Source organism: Balaenoptera musculus, chromosome 14, assembly GCF_009873245.2.
Source record: "Balaenoptera musculus isolate JJ_BM4_2016_0621 chromosome 14, mBalMus1.pri.v3, whole genome shotgun sequence".
Classification (NCBI taxonomy): domain Eukaryota; kingdom Metazoa; phylum Chordata; class Mammalia; order Artiodactyla; family Balaenopteridae; genus Balaenoptera; species Balaenoptera musculus.
In genome coordinates, this window is record NC_045798.1 from 90153266 (window position 1) to 90171281 (window position 18016).

An 18016-nucleotide genomic window follows, 5' to 3' on the forward strand; every position below is an offset into this window, starting at 1 on the left:
CATTGTTATCCACGAATTCTCTGCACATTTCACCAGGGCCAGAAGTATGACCACAGGCCAAGCACATTGAGCAGAACGCACCTAAGGAAAGAAAGGAAGGGTCCTCTCACACCCCACACAGTGATGCAAACCCAAAGTTTAAACCCAGAGTTTTAAAATAGCATCATTTAAATTCAATATTCTTGGTGGTTTAAAATCACGATATTTCCATTTGATTATGTGAAAAATCTCAAAGCATCTTAGCCATAATTATAATTTTAGCAGAAACTGGAGCAGATACTTGAATTAAACTAAACAGATTTGAGTCTTCATCAATAATATAGAACACAATTTAAAGTCCAGGATTTTTAAGAAATTAAATAAGTAGAAAAGAAAGCTTCTATTAGTTATTAACTAAAATAAAACCATTGATATTGTCAAAAACATACTAACTTCTTTCTAAAGAAAGTCCCAAGCTGATCCCCTTTTATTGGCTCATTTGACTGACATCTCAATTATTCACTCAAACCACAGACATCTAGCTTTAAAGAGATTATTTGGCATTTTATAATATCATACCTGTTTCAATATCTTCCTAATGTTTTTATAAAAAATTGCTATTTTCCAGCACCCTGTTACATATATTTAAAAGAAGTGAGAATGTTTTCATAAGGAAAAGAGGGAAAGTAACAGATGGATTTACATGTACTTAAATACTCTTATTCTAATCTAAACTGGACTAACACAAAATTTTAGTAGAAAGCAGTGTATTCATTGAATACTTAAGTAAAATGGAGTTATTTCAATATCAAATCCTGCATTCATGTATCTGTTATGAAACTTATGGAAACATAAAGCTTAATAATAAAGGGTTGAATCTATAAGGCAGAAGTTCTGGGTGCAGTTGTCTGAAGTTTTAAATTCTCACATTTCACTTCCTTTTTTACAATTGCCCAATCTATTACCATCGATTTTTAACTCCCCCCAAATCTCCCTTCAGCCCCTCCAAGCTTGGGCAAGAAAGATCTTTTCAGAACTGAAATTCCATCACCTCACACCTCCTTCCCCAAGCAAAGCCTCCACAGCTGCCAGCAGCCCCCTTCCCCCGCCGCCCCCCCCACCCCGCATCCCACTACACTCTCCCCGCAAGACGAGCCCCGCTCCCTCCCACCATGGGGCCTGGCTCCTGAGGTCCCCTCTGGAATGGAGTTATGCGCTTGCACACACACACACACACACCACACACACACACACACGCCTAGTTAGCACTTTTTATATCTGATCTCAGCTTGAAAATAATTTCCTCAGAAATTCTTTCCTTGAGCGCCTGTCTGGGTCTGAAGTAATTTTATGGGATCTTTTGCTGACTATCACAGTTGTAATCTCACTTTTATGTGATCATTTGATTGTCTTCTCCACAAGGCAGCAACTGGATTGATTTTGTTCACCCCAGGTGCCCAGATGCTACTCAAACATTTTCTTTGAATGAATGAATGAATTTTGAGGGTTTCAGAATACTTTGCAATCTTTTATATGATGCTTTTTGTCCATGGAGACGTGTGAGAACTTGACCACTTTTTGAACAAGAAAACCAGAGGCCAGAGGGAGGGCTGGGGACCACAGCAGTGACTGGAGAAGACCAGCGTGACGTGGCCCCCAGAGAGCAGGGGAGGTGACGCTGAGCTCCTGGGGGAGCTGCGGTGTTCTTACAGAACCTGTGATGATAAGTGTAAGACTGCCACAGGAGAATGCTACGATCAGATGTATTTTAAAAGCCATTAATAAAAACAATGTAGGAAAAACAATTCAAAATGATACCCACTTAAAGCAAGTCTTCCAAAACGTCCTGGTCTGATTTTCAAGACCTCAGACTTTCCCAGGCAATCTGGGGAGGTCACGAGAACACCCTGCATGTTAACTGAGCAACCCAAGAAACCAAACTTTCAGTGTGGTTTTTGGAATCATCAGTGATGCGGTTTTCTAGGGTAGTTTTACACGGTAGATGCTTTGATTCTGTTGGTGCCCCAAGCTCCTCATCTCGTCCGGGCTCAGCGCGGGCAGAATAGGGCAGTCTAGCCTACAGACCCTTGGACGCCTACATAACAGCCTAGTGCAAACACAGGAGGCTGCTGATTGATTGCTTTACTGTTTCAGATCTTGTTTTGAATGTCTTAAAACTATATGAATGGCATCATGCCATAGTATCCTTCTGGACCTGGCTTTTCCATTCAGTAGTTTGAGATTCGCCTGTGTTGATATGTATAGGTCTAGATCAATGCAACTAACTTCAGTGTAATAGTCCTTTGACTATTTGCCATTTGTTTCCAAATGATGCTGCAGTGAATACTCTTGCACGTCTGCTGTGTGTATGTCAGTCTCTCTAGTGTACCTGATGACTTACTATATTCCTGAATATATTCTGTACCTCCTAGGCTGGTTGTCTCTGTGTCAGCTGCCATGTCTAATTCCTGGACTTTGCATAAAAGCCATCCTGGGAAGGTTGGGAAACAGAAGTCATTCGATGCCCAGAGAACCAGGGGTGTCAGCATACTTTCTCTACTAGTTAATTTCAACTTGATTAAAGCAATATGCACAGCAGTGAGGTAAGGTTTGGTAGCCCTGCAGATCTAGGTTTTGAATTCATGTCCTCTGCAACTAGTTGTAACTTTGGGCAATCTATGCTTTAGTTTCCTTCTCTGCAAACTATCTACCTGGCAGGTGCTTGGAAGGATTTAAGAAAATGGCTTATAAGTTACTTGGTTCAGGGTGAGGTAGATAGTAATAAGATATAAGCTTATTATTACAATGATAAGCTTACTACAATAAGATATAAACTTGGAATGAAGAGGCCAAATCACTATAAATTCAACAATATTGCAGTTACAAAGCACCAGTGAAAAAGATAGTTATTAAAGTCAAATGTGAATGAACTTATTACAACTTATAAATAAAACAAATTTACAATAAATATTCAGTAAGTTTACAAATGTGAAGTGCAACCTTTTTGCTTGCTTATTTTTTGTTAACAGTTAATAAATCTTTATCAATGAGAGATATAATTCACATGCCATACAGTTCATCCAATTAAAGCATCCAATTCAATGATTTTTGGTATATTCACAGAAACGTACAACCATCACCACAATCAATTTTGGAACATTTTCATCATCTCGAGAAGAAGCTCTGTACCCATCAGCTATCACTGTCCAATCTCCCCATTCACCCCAGTCTTAAGCAACCGCTAATCTACTTTCTGTCTCTTTGGATTTACCTATTCCGGACGTTTCCCATAAATGGGATCGTACACTATGTAGTAACTAGCTTCTTTTACTTACCTTAACGTTTTCAAGTTTTGAGCCTATGTCAGTACTTCATTCCTTCTTATGACCAAGTGGTTTTCCATTGCATGGATGTGCCACATTGTCTTTATCCACTCGGCAGTTGATGGACATTTGAGTTGTCTGCCTTCTTTGGCGCTTATGAATAATGCTGCCATAAATGTTCGTGTCCAACTTTCTGTGTGGACATACATGTTCGATTCTCTGAGATATATACCTAGGAGTGACACCGATGGGTCAAATGGTAATTCTACATTTTACTCTTTGAGGAACTGCCAAACTGTTTTCCCAAGTGACTACACTACTTTACCTTCCCACCAGCAGTGTATGAGGGTCCAATTTCTCCACATCCTTGTCAACACTTGTAATAAGTGACCTTTGCATCTATTCACACCCATTCTAGTGGGTGTGAAGTGGCATCTCCTGGTTTTGCTTTGCATTCCCTCAGTGACTAATGACGGTGAGCATCTTTTCGGGTGATTACTGGCTACAGTATTTGTTTTGAGTAAGTGTCGGAAGTATATTATTATTATTTTTTTTAATAAATTTATTTATTTATTTATGGCTGTGTTGGGTCTTTGTTGCTGCACGCAGGCTTTCTCTAGTTGCCGTGAGCAGGGGCTACTCTTTGTTGCGGTGCGCAGGCTTCTCATTGCAGTGGCTTCTCTTGTTGCGGAGCACGGGCTCCAGGTGTGCAGGCTCAGTAGTTGTGACACATGGGCTTAGTTGCTCCAGGGCATGTGGGATCTTCCTGGCCCAGGGCTCGAACCCATGTCCCCTGCATTGGCAGGTGTATTCTTAAGCACTGTGCCACCAGGGAAGTCCCGGAAGTATATTATTGAATGTCTCTTATATGCCAGGTACTTGGGGTCACGTTGACTTTTTTCATTAGCACCTCATTTGATATGGTATTATACTATATTGTAAATGGGAAAATTAAAGCTAGAGATATTAAACTGCAGATTTACATTTGAATTTTATATCCATTTAAAAGTACACTCCTTCGTGTGAGCGTGTAGCTTTTTTTTGTATTTGTTGATGTCATTCTTTGGTATGTACTCCTCACGTTTCAACAATGAGTCAATCTGAGGGGGCAGTGGGTGTTTTCACACCACGGAGGGCCCACCAGGCACTGTTCTAATTGATCTGCGTGTAGCACACGTCGGACAGCAGACACCATCACCCCCTTCACACGGGAGGAAACGGAGCTCTGGGGGCCACTCGCCCAAAGTCCTCAGTAACGACAGAGCCTGGCTGTGAAACCAGGTAGGGGCTCCAGGGTGTACCCCCCACGGGCCCCGGGCTGCCTCCACGCCGTATGCCCCCTTTCACCTCAGAGGCTGTGTGCCCTGAGATGTGCCCGTGAAGATCCCAACCAGCAACACGCTGCTGGGATGAGACTCAGGAGAGAAACCTGAGATTGTGATAAGGAAACTAGCTGCACGGATTGAAGGGTCATGGTTGCTATGGAAAATACGATGCATTTAAGTGCGTTAGATACAATCTTACGAGGAATGAGAAACACCTCTTACTTTTTATATTTAAAGGGAATCCAAAAATCATTATTTTATTGTACTGTTTTCATAACCAGAAGAATAAAAGATGATTTTTCCCTTTTCCCAAACTCAAGCCTTTGGTTCTGCTGTGGGTCAAATTGTGCCCCCTGAAAGTTCGCATGTTGGGAATCCTCACGCCAGGACCTCAGAATGTGCCCTTTCTAGAGACGGGGCTGTTGCAGGTGTAACTAGTCGAGATGAGGTCATGCCGGAGCAGGGTGGCCCCCACCCAGTGGGGACGCTTGCACACAGACACGCACACGGGGAGAACGCCGCGTGAAGACGAAGGCTGGGACTGGGGCAAAGCATCACCAGCCAAGGGACGCCGAAGATGCCAGAAGCCAGCAGGGCCAGCAGGGGGCTAGGCACAGACTCCCCGTCAGGCCCCCGAGGACCAGCCCTGCCGACACGTGGGTCTGACTCCAGCCTCCAGAACTGGGTCAAGTCACCAGTCTGAGGGCCCTAATTACAGGAGACCCAGGAAACTCAGACAGACTCTCACTGACCAGTGTGCAAAACACAGCAGCCCCATGGGACCCACACCTGAACCTCACTCACCAGTGAAGAGTTAATTCTTGACTACCAAAATCGCTAATCTGTACACTCATTTTCATAAGAAATAAATGATTTTGACTGTTCCCATCACCATGTATTTTATTTATTTCAGCTAGATATTTACAGATATTTGCTGATACAAAAATACAAGGACCAGGCAGACCGAAAGTTGGGGCAATGCCACCCTCACTGCAAAACCCTCCAGCTCCTTGAGCTATGTGTACTTCCCCAAACGCTTTCTCAAAGGCTTTAAATAGTTGAAAATATCTCCACGTGAGAACGACTCCGCGGCACCACATGCACCAGGGCTGGGCGAGGGCTCAGTATCTGTACTTGGTGGAGTAGTCCTTCGGGGACACGACCAGGCCGCGACCCTTCCGGGCCCCCCGGTACACTGTCTCGATGATGTCGATCATCTCCTGCTTGTCTTCCATGGCCCAGTTGATCTTGTTGTTGTTGCCGGTGCCCAGGTCGATCATGATGTGCTTGTTCCTGTAGGTTGGGGAAAGGGGGTCGATGCTCATGAAAGTCCTTCTGAAACAGAATCCCATGAGAAACATACCTGTATCTCCCACCGTGAACAAGGACACACACAGTCAAGAGCGTCCACCACTGTTCAGCAGGCTGGAAACCACCTAAACGCTGCTTAAAGAAACACACAGCTCCTTCCTCGTGCTCTGCACTCCCTAAGACCAACAACCCACAGGGCAGTCAAGGCCAAAGGACACAGCTTCAGTCACTTGGAAAGACAACCTGTTTTCCAGAGGGCTGCACTAATTTACCTGAAAAAAGCAATGTATGCGTTTGTCATGGTGTTCTTGTGAACACTTGGTGTAAATTTTATTGAAAGCCATACTAATTGTGAAATAAATATGATGTTCTGCATTTCTATAATTCTTCGTAGACTGACCTTTAAAGACGCTTCTTTCTGAAATGAATTTATACGTGCACTGTATAAAATAAAGACATTAACGCGTGTTGTACCAGCTGCACTGACTTTTATCAATTTAGCTTCCTGTTTCTGCAAGGTTGTGCGTCTGGCCCCCCGCTGCTGTTCCGTGGTGCGTGCCCCATCCACCCTGAGGTCACAGCGTGGCCTCCTTTCAGCCAGGGCGAGCTTCCAAAAGGCAGACCTGATGCTTCTCTCTTGCTGCAAACACTCACTTCCAGGAACCTTCCAAGTCCACACACTGGCCCAGGAAACCGGGCATCTGGGCCCCGCCTCACTCTCCCCTCAGCACCCGCCACTCCCCAGCCCTCAGCTGTCCGTCCCCCCTCATCCTTGCAGGTCCCCAAATGTGCGGCGTGCGCTGCCCTGTGGCCCTGCCTGCGCTCGCCCCTGCTGGGATGCATGTGCTCATGCCAACCTTATCCAGCAGCCTTTGAGCACTCCCATCACCCTGTTGCACTCAGTGTCTGTGCCTCTGTAAATACCTGTTGCAATACTGTGATTTATAGGAAAAATATATACTTGGTCACTCTGAAGAATATATTTCTCATATGTATTTGGTCTTCACCCACAGATCCTGGCTCACAGCTGCCAAAACCTTTGGAATTTCCTGCAATAAGAGTGATGGGATATTTGGACTCTAGTCCTCAGTTCCTGAAGACACTTTAGGGCCATAAAGGTGAAACAGGTGCATAAGCACCCTTTCTGTCACAGTGAGTTTGTTAATGAAGGTGACTTCTAGATCCCACCAGCAGGGTGTCCAAGAATCGCCTGTTGGCGTAGGGAAGCCTGCACACACGCGCACACACACACACGTTGCAACTGGGCCTGGGAACCCCTTTATCGCCTGTCCCCTTGCATCTCCCTGGTTCCCTGTGCTAATTTACTCAGCTGTCGCCATCAGATGACGGTCTGTGATAGGAGGAACCCTGTCTTATCTGACTTAATGTCCCAGCACTAGACACAAAAGCCAGCAGGACTCTATACGTATATATCCTTGGTGAATAAATTAATTAAAATACTGTTACTACTTGTCTTAGAAACCTGGAATCCTGGGTCGCAGAAACAGTAGAAGGTTTTGTCCCCTTTTCCAAGTGCAGCATCAGTCCTAAACTATCAAAACAACGATGGCCAGAGTGCCACTCGACTCCTTTCTGCAACCTCCTTCCCCATCAGGGCAGCCGCCCAGGTGGGCCCTACACAGTGCGGTGCCCACGGCCCACCTGGCGGGCTCTGGGAAAACGTGAGGAGCGCGGCAGAGAAGGCCGGGATTGCCTTAAACAGCCTGTTAGTGGAAACGTGGGCTTGGAAGGAGGTGGGGACGCGTTTCGGGGACTGGAGGAAAGGGATCCTTGCTGCCCAGTGGCAGAGAGTCTGTGCCGCTCCAAAGTCATGAGCACGGACCCCAGCCGAGGACACGTAAGCAACGTCTTGAAGGCGCCGCCTGGTTTCGTGCTGCTTATGGTAAAAGGAGGGAGACAAAGCGGAGTAAGATCCGTTAACCCACAAGATTTCTCAGTCTCTCCAGATAGCAAAAGATGCTGAAATCCAGAAACGGCTGCTGAACTGTGGACACAGAGGCCACACCACCTTCTGCTGAAAGCTAGAAAAGACCTAAAAGTCAGAATGTTCAGTCACAGGACAGGATCTTCCCCCAGGAAGCAGCTATCGGGCAGAGGGCAGCCCCGGTGCCCAGGACAGAAACCCGACTTGCTCAGGCTGAGAGGGACAGAGCACGCAGTGAGAGGAGTTGATGCACCCCAAAATGCTGCCGGCAGCAAGCAGGTTAAAAATGAACCAGCTGCAAACGCCTTTCATAAACAAGGCAGAAAAAACTGGGTAGAACCCTCCCAGGGGCAGGCACTGGGCCAGGAGTATGATCCCAACGCTGCATCAGAGCCCCCTTCCCAACCCTGACGCCCCCCGGTGAACCCAAATCGTTTCCTATGCCCGTCCCACACTGCGTCCTGGAGAGGGGGCCACAGATAAGGAGCTGTGTCCGGGAGCTGTGCTTAATGGGTCGCCTGAGAAGCCTCATCCACTCCCAATTTTGCACATGGGAGGGATATGAATCTTTGGGAGCCGGAGGGCAGGCTGCAGTAGGCAAAATGCTAAAATAGCCCCTGCTGTTTCCTGCCCCAATCCCTGGGACTGTGCTACGATGAGACACCACGCCTCTGATCAGTTACACTGCACTGCAAAGGGAATTCCGCACGTGTCCCTAAGGTTACTCATCAGTTGATTTTAAAATAAAGAGACTCTCCTGGATTATTGGGTGAGTCTAATCCAATCACAAGTGCCCTCTGAAAGCAGAACAGGAAGTTGGAGCAGCTGTACGAAAAGGACTCAACTCACTGCTCAGGCCTTCGAAGACAGAGGGGCCTCTAGGAGCAGAGAGGGGCCCCGGCGGAAACAGACCTCAGACCCCCAGTCACCGGGAGATGGATCCAGCCCACAGCCCCCGTGAGCCAAGTGGATTCTTCCCTGACCAACTGCCTACATGACAGCCCAGCCCGCGGCTCCGGCCTTGTGAGACCCCGAGGCAGAACCCACTGAGCCTGCCTGGACTCTGCCCTACAGACCTTGAGCTCATAAATGGTGTCGTTTTCAGCCACCAAGTTTGTTACAGAAAATAGAAACCGAATACACACCCTGCACACTCCACCCAGACCTTCCTTGACCATTAGGGAGCTCTGCTTCTGCAGTATGGCCTAATGTTCATATTGCTACTTACTAACTTTTGTAGTAACAATAAACAGTACGAAATTTTGACAAGTAAAAACAGTATCAAATGGTGATTTCTTTCCAAATTAAACTTCCACAACGGAATTTTTTTTTCACTCATGATGTTACTTAACTTTATTATATAAATACCATCAAAGGTATTTGCATCTGCATCAGACTCTTGTGTATCTAACCAGTACCGTGTTTTCCTTTCATGCAAAGCCTGTCAATCATGGGTACAAATTAATTTAAGGCGATTAGGGAAAGTCTATTCCTTGAGCCAATGACTGACTGACTAGGGTACACAACAGAATCTTTCAGCTGATAAAAGATTTTTTACAAGATTTTGTATTTATAAGCAAAGTAATTAAGTACAGGTTTTCCTCTTGGATATCACAAAAGGATGCTAAATAGAGTCATTGATACATTTAAAAAGTGAGTTATTTTAAAGACATTTTTCATCAACAGATTAAATGTAAAGGTATCTTAAATTTCAGTAAGAACATCTTCCATTTAATAACACTTCCCCTAGGTTCCTGGGCAGTTATTTCAAAAGGGTAATTTGTTACTGAGTAAATGCTAAAACTGGAATTGTTACTTTGAAAATTATTTAAAAGATTGATTGCCTGGTGATACAAACTATATGATATGACTACATAACCAACTTCCTCCTAAATAAAAGAATCTAAAGATATCTTGATTGCATTAGACTTCCAGACCATCTATTCAATTTAAACAACAACTTTAAGATAAGACAACATACCTGAAGAAAAACATGACAGTGCACGGATCGTATAATTCATACATTTTGTTGAAGTCAGGTACTTCTGTAATATCCACAAGATAAATAACTGCGAAATTTTTAACCTAAAAGTAAAGGAGATTGGGGGAAAAAAACTAAAATAACAAATCAACTTTTTATTCTGTAAAAGCACATTCAAAAACAAAAACAGAAGAATTTGTGTATAACAGGACAATTTTCAAACTGACTCTGCAACATTTTTTCCCAGTAGAGCTGCCATGTAGGAAATTACTTCAAGAGGATCAGGGTCCTGAGCAACTGTCCATTAACATCTCATTTAATGTTTTTCAGAACAGCAAGTTATGAGAATCCTGCAGAAAATGTCCACAGATACATTATTCACGCTAATCTAGTAATAATCTATATGAACTTTTCCAATTCGTACTTTCACAAATACTGAATTACACATGTTAAACAACTGCTTTAAAACATGCCTTTGAGGGCTTCCCTGGTGGAGCAGTGGTTGAGAATCTGCCTGCCAATGCAGGGGACATGGGTTCGAGCCCTGGTCTGGGAAGATCCCACATGCCGCGGAGCAACTGGGCCCGTGAGCCACAACTACTGAGCCTGCGCGTCTGGAGCCTGTGCTCCGCAACAAGAGAGGCCTGCGCACTGCGATGAAGAGTGGCCCCCGCTCGCCACAACTAGAGAAAGCCCTCGCACAGGAACGAAGACCCAACACAGCCATAAATAAATAAATAAATAAATAAATAAATAAATAAATAAATAAATAAATTTATAAAAAAAAAAAAAAAAAAAAAAACATGCCTTTGGAACTCAGACACACACTCCCCTCTTACTGAGGTCTGGACGCTTGCACAGACTAACGGCCTAACACCCCAAATCACACTGCAGGTAACTAAGGTTCTTTAATCTCTTCCGCAGCTGCAAGCTCATCAGAGAACATCTGGAAAACCCAGAAAACTGTAAATAAAACAACCTTCAACCCCAACACCCAGAGCTGACTGCTGAGAATATACTTTTACTATATTCTTTCCCATTTTTTCTGGTATATATGTTTATACTCTTTTAACAAAACGTGACCATAGAGTGATCACACTACAAGATTTTGCGTCCTGCTTTCACTGTGAGCGTCCTCTTGTATGAATCACATACTTTACATAAGAGAAAAACAAAAACAGAATTTTATGGCTACATAACAGTTCACCAAGTGGCTATGCCATTATTTTTACCATTCTTCTGTTATTTTCTTCAACTTTTCATGAATATAAATAATTCAGATTTTCATTGATATCAATTATTCACATGTGAACATTATTACCCTTAAATTCATATACATACTTCATTATTTCCTAAGGATAAACACCTAAAATAGAATCTTTAGAACAAAAGACATGACATTTTAAAGGCTCCTGATAAATACTGTCTCAATGCCTTTTAGAAAGCTTATACCAATTTATATCATGGGTTGAATTATGTCCTTTCACCCCACAAGAAGATATACTGAAGTCCTGACCCCCAGTACTCAGAATGTGACCTGATCTGGAAAAAGGGTGCCTGCAGAGCTCAGGAGTGAAGGGCAAACGACGTCATACTAGAGTCTGACCCCTAATCCAATCTGACTGGTGTTCCTATAGGAAAAGGGCCATGTGAGAACACACCAAGGGAGAAGCCACATGAACACGGAGGATTGGAGTCATGCACACCTATAAGCCAAGGAGTGCCACAGATCGTGGAAGACGCCAGGAGCTGGAAGAAACAAGAGGGGGTTCTCCCTTGAGGGTCTCAGAGGGAGCACGGCCCTGCTGACACCTCGATTCCGGACTTCTGACCTCCAGGCTGTGAGATAATAAATTCCTGTTGTTTTAATCTGCCCGGTTTGTGGTGCTTTGCTACAGCAGCCCCCGGAAATTCATAGAAAATGCACAACGTTTCTTCATATAAAACTAACTCTAAAAACCTAACTGTAGTTTACAGATGAAATAATATGGTAGTTGGGATTTGCTTTCAATACTTCAGCACGAAAAGTGTTTGAGGGGTTAAACGGTACAAGACTGACAAAATATTGGTGATTGCAATAGGTACAGAGGAGTTCACTGCCCTCTCCCCTTTACTTGGGAATGTGAAGACGTATTTAACACGGAAATTTAAACCACGATCACCCAGAAAAAGGAGGGAAGGAAGTTTACATTTAGTGGGCACTCCTTCTGCGGACAGACCTCGGTGCTGGGGTAGGGGAAGAACAGGTGTCTCTCCCAGCCACCCCACATGGCCCTTTCCTGGTGAAAGGGGAGAACACACCTGCAGGAGGCGGAGAGAGGGAGCCGAGCACCACGTGTTCACGTGGCCGCAGGGGCCACTGAGGCGGAGGACCGGGCAAGCACAGCCACGCGCTGGCGGAACTGCTTCCTGGCAAAAGTGCCCCGCTGGTTTTTAAGGTTCTGCCCACATCCAATTTCGCTAAGCAGACATATTTTATTTCTTCCCACATAATAAAACAGATATTATAATTAAAAAGATACTAACATCACAGTGTAACCAAACACACACACACACACACATCTGCCTCCTAAAGCATAAAATGACAATCCAACAAGAGTCCCAGACACCCTTCAATCCAACGAAAGCCAATTGGTTCTGGTTCCTAGAACCTCCAAATCTCCAAGTTAAAGCAGAAATCGACCGGAGAAACCACATTCTCTTAAAAGTTACTAGAATATATCTCAACTAGTTCATGTATAAGGACATTCAACTATCCCAACTCAATGTCATATAATTTTCACACTGTAAATGCTGGTTTTTATGTGAGACTTTCTAAAAAGGCCTTATTTTCTTTTGCCTTCAGTGATGAGTAAGAAAACCGTAGCTCATTCAGAAGCAAAAAACAACTGACACTACAGGATTTCATTTTCTCTTCCCCTCCACATAAATCACATCATGGTCAATGTGAAGCCTCACAAGGTCGGGAACCACACCTGCGATATTTATTGAAAGAATGAACTTTAGAAATAAACTTATATTTCAAAATTCAGGAAATATATTATTGTCACTATGTCCTTAATTACCTAATCCTGAGTTCCAACAGACCTGCATTAAGAGATGGTCTGGTCCCGCTTCTTCCTTAGAGGAGGTGCCCTGACGGGCCCTCCAGCCCCTGCAGCTCTGGGAGGAGAAGGCCCACAGCACCAGCTGGCCTTTCTCTCATTCTGTGACCCTCCCAGCTTCCCTCCTCTGGAAGAGCTTCTCCTAAAGGGGGTTGCACGGATTCTATCATGATGCTTTCTACATGGGCTGAACTATTTCTCCTGAATGTTTCACATCAATTAATGAATCTGCAATTAACTATAACCCTTGTGTATTTTTTATATAAAACTGAAATAAGCTAGGTGTCTATGATCTTTTCTCCATTTAAAACACGTCCATTTTGAAAACATAGAAATGGAATGGAAACATCACTGCTTTGTTTCCAGCCCAGTGTTTTTAAAACAAGTTATATAATTTAAACGTACATGACAATCAGGAAATTCCCTGGCGGTCCAGTGGTTAGGACTTGGCGCTTTCACTGCCAGGGCCCGAGTTCAATCCCTGGTTGGGGAACTAACATCACACAGCCACGCAGCCCGGACCAAAAAAAAAAAAGTATATGACAGTCAAATAAAATCAATAGTATATAAGTGCTTTAAAATGAAAAGTAAATGTTTCCCTTTCCCCAGACCCACATGTTCTCTTGTGAGAAAACTGCATACATTCTGCTTTTCTCCAGCTAATGTCATTAACCAATGTTTCCCCACGTTATTAAATAAAGCTCTTAGGAAATCATTTTTAATGGTCAAATAATATCCCATCCAGGGGAGAAGATGCTCCACTTTAAATCCTAACGCCCCATTTCTGAGCCCGGACAAACTACTTTGTGGCACCTGCCTCGGGGAGCTGCCGTGAGGACCACAAGGGAGTCCATTTCCCGCCTATCACCGTGACTGGCCCACGTGCCACACGCTGGAGATTACGGTCATAAGCTGCTCCCCCTTCACGGGGCATCACGGTTCTTTGCAGCTTTGCTACCAATCGCAGCAACAGTCTCAGGGAGCCTAAGGCATGGCTGTCCTTCGGGCTCTTCACCCAATGCCGAGCTGCTTCCCAGGGGCGGTACCAGCTTCACTTCTGCCTGAGTGTTAGATCGGCTTTCAACATACGCCCTAAGAGTTAGACCTTTGATACACCTGAAAAATGACAGTACACTATATTAATGTGTGCTTCTTTGAAGTTTATTTAACCGTTGGAATTCCCTCGTTTTTTCCAGTTCCGTGCCCATTTATCCACAGGGGTCTTAACCTTTTTAAATGGTACTTTAAACTGACCTGCAGGAGTCTACAGTATCTACAATAATATTTTGCCCACTATATTTGCAGTAATGTTAACCAGCTGTTGAAGAGTATTTTTTTTTAAATCAAGAACCAGATGTACAAATTTCCCTTCTATTATCAAGTTGTTTTCTAGTGTATGTTCTTTTGATTGTCTAAAATAGTAACTATCCTTTCCAACCCTGCTGCCACACATTTTACAAGCAGGCTGCTTCTTCAGCAAGTCAGTGATTACGCAGTTCAGTGGTCCTGCGTGCCGCCAGGTGCCTCCAGGTTAATATAACTCGTGCAAATCACCAAGGTTGAAGGCCGTCGGTGCTGCCAGCCACCCTTCCGCCTTCTGTATAGAGCTCCTCCACTAGCTAAGAACCCACCTAAAATTCTGAAAAAAATGTTCTTGACTGTCAATTGGCACTATGTATTTCTGAAGTGTCAATTTTTACATTTTTAGATAGTTCACTTCAAAGCCATCAAAAAACTGCATGATAACTTCATTTTCTCAAATTACTGTTCGCCCTGATTGGCTGTTGGTTCCTATGAGATTCCTCATTTGAGCATAAATTTCTGCTGATTCAACCTACTTTATCTCATGCTTAAGAATGACCCCCTGAAGTCATTCCTAAGTAGTTCCATGAATACATTTACCTTATGTACAATCTAATTAGCATGTATGGCTATGAGATAGTATCACTGAGGTTTTGCATATTTTAAACTCTATCTGTATGAGCTTTTTAAACAGGCCAAAATTAAACATCCCACTTATTCTTACATATAATGGGATTTAGAAACAGTGAGCTGCGGCAAAGTGCGTTCCTACAAAATGGCAAGACAGCTCAGAAGTACACAAAATAGTCTCACTTCGAAGCTGTGCGTAAAATCACCCACTAAACAGGAACCTTTATTTTGGTTATCACTCTACCAAACTCCAGGCATCTGTCAAATCTTTAAACATATCTCTATGTTTTCCGTACAGCTCAAAACGAGTGCAGCATGCGGCGGGGCTGGAGCTACCAAGCAGCGAGTCGGTGAGCCCCGTTCCAGGAGGGACAGTGCGGTCAAGGCCAGCCTCAGCACTGGGACTCTTACTCACTTTAAAACAGCTGGGGTATCCAAACAGGGCTCGCAACAAGACGAGGAAGATCCCCCATTATCTGCCGTTTCTGCAGAGGGAGATAGACAGTTAAATTGTTCTTTATAATAAAACCTTAAATTTCAAAAATTCCTGTTGCGCTTCCCCGAAAAGGGCTTCCAGAATTATAAACTCATATTCTGCCCTTATACTAAGTAGAAAATAAAACATTAATAGTCTTGTAATGCATTTCAAGCTTGCATTCTGAATAACTATACTATAATATAGTATTGAAAGTTTATTAAAATAGAAATCCAAGTTTTGGACAAAAGAAATGGAAGACCTTAAAAGACCAAAGAAAAGCACTCAAAGTGAGCCCAGTTAAACTGTACCAAGAGAGCACGTCTGCTAGTACTACAGCGATTTGGTCTCTGACTGATATATAGGGATTAGAAAAGAACAGTTCTGGTAAAAGTCCCTAAAAACTTACACTGACACAAAATCTGCCTCCTAGCTAAGAGCACCTCGCTGCGTTTTGCTCAGATATGAAGAGCAAACAACCCTTGCGCCTCTGCCATCCTAGCCTCATGCTGGGGGCAACCGGGTCTGGACAGCCCCTGGTGCTCATGCGCCACCTGTAAGGCAGAATCCAGAACACACACCGAAGTTACTTCAGGGTCAACACAGCAGTGATTCGCTCATTGAACAGTCTCTTTGTCCATCTTCACTGCAGTCTGCAGTCTCTGCCCTTGACTACTGCAGCTTAAGCCATGCAGACACGACTTCCTGGCACCACCTCACTCTTGACCTCTGACGGGACTGGGAGGACCCCTGGGGGAGAATCCTGCTCTCCTGAGTTCCCCAGGCACCTCCTCAAGCTCCCTCAATGTCTTGGCGCCCAAGAGGAAGAAGAGGGGATTCTGAAAGTCATGTTAGAATTCCCTGGGGAGCTTCTTTAAAAAGCCCTTTCTGGACCTCGCCCCAGAGCTGTAGAATCAGGATCTCTGAGATGCACTTTGGTAAGTATTCCAAGCGATACTTATGCTGACAGACACAGAAAGACAGTCCCTAATGTTCACAAGGCCACCTCCCCCAACTCTGCCTGTCCCACCAAATAGGAGATAGTGAAAATTACCGATGGCAGGTCAGATAATTTTTCCTTTCCTAAATACAAAATATATCCTTACACCTGTTACTCTTTACTCAAAGGTATTATTTTAACCCAGCCCATATTAGCATATCCTACTCCTGTGAAAGAAAAGATGGCTTCAATGTTTCTTACTTTTACTCTTCATTAAAATGAATAACCTCTCAAATTATTATGGAATATTAATAAGTTAAATATTTTATTAACATCCTTTTGCCTTTTGCCCTATTGCTACACCTGCAAAAATCTAAAGTTATCTTAGAATCCCTATGAGACAATTATAGAAAAAGAATTAAGTCCTGGTTATTCAACAGTGCCCTACAATTGCACTTTATTGTCAGCAAACAAAGGCCACAGACAATCCAGTGTACTAAATTTAAGAATTAGGAAAATTAGCTCTAACAAGTATAGTTCTACTTTCTCCCAATGTTTCCTGCATTTCAGTCACTCTAAGCTATAAATCGAGTCACTTAAAAGAGCACGGGTGGGGTAAAGAACCGATCCAAAGAAAAAGAACGGGATTTACTATGCTATCAACATAAATGTTCTGCTTTATAAACGCAACAAATAAACATGGTACCAAAAAAAGGACAATCCTTTTAAACTAAGCTATTCAAACTAAACTAAACTAAACTAAGCGTATTCCTACGCTCCTGCCAAAGTCTGCAAATGTGTTTTGCTCTGGGCACTACAGATGTAAATTTTTGAAAACACCCTCTCAGTTAAAACCCCTGTAAGTTAATAGGAATTATGAACTTCTTTAGGAGGGAGAGATCATGAACTTCTTAAAAATTTGAAAATCTATGGAAAATTCTCCCAGAAAAGAACATAAGCTATTCTGACCAATTTCAGGGAGCCCATCCTCACATCCCAAGGGAAGACTGTCCGTTTGTGACTCCTACTGCTTCTCTTTCGCCGGTGAACGTGCCGCACTTTCAAATCTTACCGGCAAAGCCATCCAGCATGATGAAATGACCAAACCGAAGGCGGGACGCGTTGGCGGGGCTGCGTTACCTTTTCAGCTATGCTGTACAGAACCTCGTCCATCTTCATACAAGTAGGGTCCCAGTCGTGTCCAAACCGAATGACGACCACGCGGTCTTCTTCCGAGAGGATGGCCTGATCCACTTGCCAGCCATTGTGTAGGTGCGGGAGCATGTACGACATCTTGGGGCCGACGGGTCTGCGGGAGGGAACCACCGGCCAGCTCCTCCCGGCTCCAGCGCGGCGCACCCACGGGGCCCCCCACCCCACGGAAACCCCACCCCACGGGGCCTCACCCCGCGGGGCAGTCGGTGCGCTGCCGGGAAGGCCAGGCCCGCGGCCACCTCGTCCCCAGACCCCGACCCCACCAACGGATCGCCTCCGCCCCGCGGCCCAGAACCCAGGGCGAAGGGACCCCTGGGGCCGTACACCCACGCCTCCCTCGCCACCCGCTCCGGCCCTCGGCCCGGCACGCACACTGGGCCCTGCGGCTCAGCGGTCCTTCCGGGCGTGGACGCGCGCCCGCACTGCGTGCGCGCCGACGAGTGCGTGCGCGCGCCCCGGGCCGGGGCCTGGGGGCCAACTGGGCGC

At 44.6% G+C, this 18016-nt stretch overlaps 1 protein-coding gene across 6 annotated transcripts; it reads right to left on the reverse strand.

Moving 5' to 3' along the window:
• Window positions 1-5500: 5500 nt before the first annotated feature.
• Window positions 5501-17983, reverse strand: TXNL4A (thioredoxin like 4A). Of its 6 annotated transcripts, XM_036823287.1 has the most exons (5): window positions 17456-17589; window positions 15316-15385; window positions 12166-12345; window positions 9865-9968; window positions 5510-5920 (listed from the first exon to the last, which is right to left on the reverse strand). In XM_036823287.1, exons 4-5 carry the CDS (start codon window positions 9906-9908, stop codon window positions 5749-5751), a joined length of 216 nt encoding a protein of 71 aa, XP_036679182.1. In that variant the 5' UTR covers window positions 9909-9968; window positions 12166-12345; window positions 15316-15385; window positions 17456-17589; the 3' UTR covers window positions 5510-5748. The 6 variants fall into 6 exon arrangements, with proteins under 6 accessions (XP_036679177.1, XP_036679182.1, XP_036679180.1 ...); XM_036823282.1 differs by lacking the exons at window positions 12166-12345; window positions 15316-15385 and adding an exon at window positions 17722-17855 and having other exon boundaries at window positions 5501-5920; window positions 17456-17624; XM_036823285.1 differs by lacking the exons at window positions 12166-12345; window positions 15316-15385 and adding an exon at window positions 17903-17983 and having other exon boundaries at window positions 17456-17624.
• Between the last annotated feature and the right edge of the window lie 33 nt (window positions 17984-18016).

Bases quoted from the DNA above. Each gene is read 5' to 3' on its own strand.
- TXNL4A (XM_036823282.1), bottom strand. From the start codon at position 17,608: ATGTCGTACATGCTCCCGCACCTACACAATGGCTGGCAAGTGGATCAG. The intron at 9,969-17,455 runs GTAACGCAGCCC...CTTTACTTTTAG, and splicing joins TGTACAGCATAGCTGAAAAG to GTTAAAAATTTCGCAGTTAT. The intron at 5,921-9,864 runs GTATGTTGTCTT...CCCAACCTACAG, and splicing joins ACTGTCATGTTTTTCTTCAG to GAACAAGCACATCATGATCG.